General features: G+C 37.6%; 1 protein-coding gene across 2 annotated transcripts in view; it reads right to left on the bottom strand.

The window, feature by feature from the left end:
* Positions 1 to 766: 766 nt before the first annotated feature.
* The window catches only part of MOCOS (molybdenum cofactor sulfurase), a 208038-nt gene continuing 202804 nt past the window's right edge, over positions 767 to 6000 (bottom strand). The window contains exons 15-16 of one of the 2 annotated variants that reach the window (XM_063398852.1): positions 4997 to 5096; positions 4101 to 4329 (exon numbers count right to left, since the gene is read on the bottom strand). In XM_063398852.1, coding sequence (XP_063254922.1) covers positions 5007 to 5096 — 90 coding nt within the window. In that variant the 3' untranslated portion in view covers positions 4101 to 4329; positions 4997 to 5006. Of the gene's footprint in view, positions 4330 to 4996; positions 5097 to 6000 lie in introns of both variants that reach the window. The other variant, XM_063398842.1, reaches the window with a different exon arrangement.

The following is a 6000-nucleotide window of genomic DNA, read 5'->3' as shown; positions in this document are numbered from 1 at the left end:
CACTGTCTCAAAATGCCCAGTGGAAAGGAGCTCTCTGCCATCACCTCCCCTCCCTGGGGGCTATGCCTATGTTTCCCCCAAGCAGTTGCCTCATGGCAGCTGTATAATGGAGAGACAGGGATGTACCCACATTTCACGTCCATGGGAGTGACCTACCTGTTGGGTTACAGAGTCCTGCTCTTCTTCCCCTCCCACACTCAGTGAATCAAAAAATGCATGAACAATTGCTCGAAGTCAGGTGTGGATATGGCCTCACTGTGCTCATGTCTGTCTCTTGCTGGCCTTATGAGTCATAGACCATCTCCATGTAAACCTCATGAGAAGGGAGGGACAAGCCTTCCCTGAGATTCCTACACACACCAACTGTTGTTTAATCTCTCCTACCAATTGAGGGTTAGACAGAGAGGAAAAACAGTGTTGGATCCCTCCAGACAAAGGAGAGGGAAATAAACCATCTCTTCTCTCACCATCTCACCATTGGTGAAAGCTCCCACCTCTGGATAACAGAAATTAATTCAAGAGGACTCACTGTACATATTTTAAAGGAAACCAGTGACTATGAGTTCATTTAGTGCAGGGCCTCAGTGTGCACCTGACTGGCATGTGGCTACAAAGACGGAGGGAACACCTCACCTGTGAAACCAGCAGTGATGAGACATCCCTTCAGTCCTGAGCCACATACTCATCCATGTGCCCAGCACTGCCTCCAAGCACAACTGAGCACCTCATGAGCTGAGAGGTAAGGAATGCAACTATGACCAACAGACACATCAAACGCCATAGATATTTTATTGGTTTAATTTCCAAGAAAATTAAAAACCAGATGAAAGAAGACTTGCATAGCATAATTTCTACAATTTATGAAGAATAATCACATTTTTAATGCAGTCCTTCATTTTGATTTGGGTGTAATTTTGACCTAAAGATGACCTAAATTTTTTGCTATACTTTGAAGGACACCACTGAAAGTATATAAATTAAAATTAATCTGAAATATCTTAGCCGTATCAGAAAACACAGAGCTCCAAAACTTCTCCTAAAAATGCTGATTTCTGTTTTATGATTTCAGTCTCCTAGGTACTATTAGAGCTTGTAACAATCACCATTTTTACCTTGAGATTTGAGAAGGAGCTAAGTCTCATAGAGAATGGAATGTGTCTGAATAATTCATTGCAAGTAAACAAGGATTTGGTTTTCAAAAATATAGGGGACTTTCTAAATACAGCACTCTGGAAATAATATATTAAGTACATTTATTATCCATATAAGGCAAACATATATGTGCAATTATTCCAAAGATTTAGTTTTGCAGTAATTGGGGTATTTAGATCAAAGATTCTACATTCATATAAAATGGTCTTATTTTCCATATACTTGGAAAGTTAAGAAATAATCCCTTATAGAACAGACACTTTTTTAATATAGTGTTTCAAAGTGTTTATACCTCTTTTGTATCTGCAGTCCTTGAGGTTGCAGTATGCTAGATTTCTTTTTTCTTTGAATTATTTTTTCACATTATGGAAGGGATATTCTTTCTGCAAAGTTACAGTGCATACTGTTTAAAAGTGACGCTGTACTTCAAGATTTCCCTGAGTTTTGGCACTGAGAAGAATTTGTCTTCATCGATGGAAAGACATTATCAGTACTGGTGAGAACACTCCACTTACTAGAAGGGAAATATTATCCTTTATTTAGCTGAAAGATTCCTTATGTATCTTCCATCAATCTGAAGTGTTGTGACATTTCCTACCACTGTACCACAAGGATGTTCCTTCTGGGAAATGCAGACTATACTAATGAGTATGTTCATACATCAGAGGAAATCTTTTTTTTACCCCCTGTAAAATGACAAAATTATTCTTGATCTAATATTACTTATGCCACAACAGAGAGAATGTGTAATTGACCGTGAATAATAGGTCAAAATGACCAAGCATGACATTTTTAAAGTTCAAATCCTCTCATCCATAGTTATCATACATTGCATCATGGGTATTCACAAACAGTATTTGTCAAGCCACTGTGTACCAAAGTGACTTATTTTGCACCAAATGCAATAATAAGTGAAACAGAGCATTTTGAGGTTGCTTTCAATTTCCTTTTCTAACTTCTGTGCCCTTTTAAACAAATGACACAGTGGTGAGGTGAAGAGGACAGAGCAGAGTCTCAGAGATCACCAAAGGTCAGTATACAACAGATCTCCATATTAAATTTGCTAAAGCTATGCTGGCTTTCTACCCAGCAAAGCAATATTCTGGATAACAGAAAGGCTGAGTAAAGCAGTTAAGAGATTTAGATATCAGGAAACTGCTTTTCAAGGTTCCAAAAAAGCCTGCTCATTACAACCTCAGATAACTGACTATTAGAGAGATAAACCCCCTGCTTTTCAAAGCAGGCATCAAGGAGCAGACCTTGGGCTCTGAAGTGGAAAGTACAACTCTCAAAACTGATTCTCAGTTTACATACATATGAAAAACCTCTCTCCATGTATTTTATGGCAGATTGTAAGAACCAGATAACGTTTCTTCTCATTTCCATTACAAAGCTCGGCTGAGAGACTGTTCCAGCTGAAGTGAGTAAAACCAGTTCTTCAAAAGGACAAAAGAAAAAAGAAACCATTTTACATTAAAAAAAAAAAAAAAAAAAAAAAAAAAAAAAAAAAAAAAAAGCCGGAAAGAAAAAAGAACTTTTTTGAACTCTGATTTGTGCTCTGGGTGATGAGCTTCCTTTTTCCCATTCTATGCTGCTTGCTGCTCTGTGGTAGCTGCTCCTCTTCCAGAATGACTGTTTGACCAACTGTTCCACAAAGCTGCCTGCCTCCCTCCAGGGATATGCTCAAACAACTCAAGGATTGCTTCAGCCAGAAACACTTTCAGACAGCTGGAGCCAAAATTGCCCCAAGGAAGATCTAAATCATATTGGATGAGAGTTTTGATGGTGCTTTTAGAAGGGTCAAAATTTCACTTCCCAGATGGCAATAGAGCAGCCAATCCAGGAAAATTTTGTCTTCCAGGAGGATTTCCTGGAAGAGTGAAATCATCCCATAGCTAGCTGGACACATGTTGAGGGTCATAAAACACCTGGCCTCAATGTATTCAGTCTTGATTTACACAGACTTTCCATGTGAGTTTCTTTTTTTGCTCCATGGCTTCCTTTATTTGTTTTTTTTTGTAATTTTCACAGTAATTGAAATTTCAGAGTAAGTCTAAGGTTTCAGACATTTGTTCTCAGAAATCAGAAAGCATGAGTCTTGTTTAGGAGCTTCCAACAGCCATTTAAGAAGAGCCTTATGAAATGAACAAAGATTAAGAATAAAGAATATGTCTTTCACGATGGAGAAGCATCCAAACTTTCAAGAGTTCCCTTAACTGACCATTAGAGATTGCTGAAGATAAACAATGTTTGTATAGAAAATTACTGTATTACTTGAAAAATCTCTAATAAGATATAATGTGCCAGCATCCATAAATATATCTGGAAACACGAGTGTGGAACTCATAGAATGGCTTGGGTTGGAAGGGACCTTAAAGATCATTTAGCTCCAACTCCTCTTCCATAGGCAGGGACACCTTTACATAAAAAATCCCAGGGAAGACATCACATAAAATTAATCAGATGGAAAAGCAACAAATGGAAGAGAAAGAAGTTGAGAACAAATGGATGGAATTCCTTCACAAGGAATGTGTTTTGCAAAACCATCATCTTCAGTTTCCTTTTTGAAAAGCTGAATGCACTGCAACTCTCATGCCATTCTCCCACTGTTCTCTTCCCACCCACATTGTTTCTAAAATATATCTTGCATCCTCTCTCCTAATTGGGGTTTTGACAAAGCAGTAGAAGGAAGTAGTGTATTATTGTGTTTACTTTCCTTCACTGAGATGTGGCTTTCTGACAACAAAGTTGGGCTTGTTTTGGGAGTCATCCACCAGTAAGACTTGATCAAACCTGTTGCATCCTGAAGCAATTGTGCAAAATACAGTTATGGCTGCTTAACCTAATCACAAGCAAAAACATGTAGGTGAGCTGTCATTATCAACAGTTTTGCCATCTGATAACATTTACAGCAAACAGAAAATTACCAGAAGCAAATGAGTGGAACCTTTTTCTTTTTTTTTTTTTTTGAGTAACTGACTACTGACTTCTCCCTGTAGTTGCAGAAAAATTTCATCTCCACCAGAGAATCTATCCTGAACATTTTTCTTCACTGGATGTCGGAGGCTGAATTTCTGTATTCTCCTTCAGCACTGGATGTACTTGAGACCCAACTGATAAAATATCTGAAAAGGATGGGAGCAAGGGCTGGTTCATCAGGTATATGCCAAAGTTTGTCTGAAAAAAAGTAGAATATTTATTAAGATGCAACGCATGTTAGAGTAATCCAATCTATAGAGAATCTCACAACCCAGATATGGTTAGAAGAAAAATATTGCTTTAAGAATAAGAAGGTATGTACCATGTCCATGTAATTAAGAATATTCTTAACTCATTAATTATAATAAACTGGTAAACAGAAGCTAATGTCCTGCTATTCAAGAAGAATAGCTTAAGTAAGTGGATAAATAACACAGTATTTCATCATGAGCTCCATAGTATCATATATGTAATTTACACTCCCTCACAGTCTTGTTATTTATTGTCTGCCCTGGCTCCTTGACACATACAGTTAATGTACTGTCACAAACAAAGGCTCTGCAGCATGGGAACCATGGAACCCTAAGTTCCAACAGTGAGGAAGTCTTGCATCTCCTACCATGAAATATTTGCTTTGTTAACAGAAGTTTTTTCTGCCTAGCCTATGTGAGTTTCCCTTCCCTTGTTTTTATGAATATTTTAGTATGTTTTACAGAAAATATTCAGAAAGTTGGTTTTATTGTTGCTCCCACATGTTAAGTGTCATTACCTGTGAATCCATAAACATTAGAAATACTTAGAATATGCCTTTGGGATACTGAGTAATAGAGAAAAGAAGAATGGAATATCCACTTTGCCCACTGACCGTGCAAACCTCACAGGCACTGAAGACCCAAACTGAGTGTCTGCATTCTTCTGTGAGGTCTTGATTTCAAGCATTTGAGTGTTACTGCTGTGGGTGTGATCTGGAAAGGTCACAGGAAGAGACTGGTGTGGTTTTTTTTTCCAGAAGTGGAGAATTTAGAAATATGCAAGAAAAAGATTTGACATCTCATGCAATATTTTCCAAAGAATTAGATAATAGTTAATCAAAAAATATGTGAAGTAGGAAAAAAAGGAACACTGAAGAATACCATGTTAAATTGTTAACAGATTTTTAGACTTCAGAAAGTCTTTGCTCTTTAAACTGAGAACCTTGAGAACCTAATATTACTTTTTTGCTTCTTTTTGCAGGTTTCAAAAAAAACGTATTTTGCTTTGGTAGACTACCGCCAAAATGTACAAGTAATTATAAAGTGTAAAGTAAATAAATAAGCAAACAAAATTACTTAAAAACAAAATTCTATTATCCTTTTCTATTTCCTGATTGCATTTACTGCCTTTGTTCAGGTCAATGATCTAAATTGAGTGAACTACATTTAGCACATTAAAAAAAAGTAGGTAAAAGGGATTGCAATGAAGAAAAAGATTAATTTAAGGGAGCATATTTCACAGACTAAATATGAAGGTAGTATGCTGTCTCCTATTCCTACACTGTGTAATCAAATAAAGATGCAGCAATGAGGTAAGACAGAACAGCTCTTAGTCTTTGAAGAACTCATGAGAGGTTAAGGCTGAGACCTACTCCCAAGTAAAAGAGATGCTGTAAAGCAAAGATCTAACCAAACATGGCCTCAGACCCTGAATTTGGGTCTTTCTGTTTCCTTTGTAATCCTAAACATCAATGAGAAAAATGGGCCCTGAGCTTAGGTATTTTTGGCTGCCTCTGCTACTCCTTCACCTCACTGGTATGTGACATGCAGAGGGCCTGAGCTGGACCCATCAGGCCTGTCCTACTGCTGGCACCTCGGTACATCCTTGTGGGACAGT

This window comes from Prinia subflava, chromosome 1 (genome assembly GCF_021018805.1).
Source record: "Prinia subflava isolate CZ2003 ecotype Zambia chromosome 1, Cam_Psub_1.2, whole genome shotgun sequence".
Lineage (NCBI taxonomy): Eukaryota > Metazoa > Chordata > Aves > Passeriformes > Cisticolidae > Prinia > Prinia subflava.
This window is presented reverse-complemented; position numbering and strand designations above follow the sequence as displayed.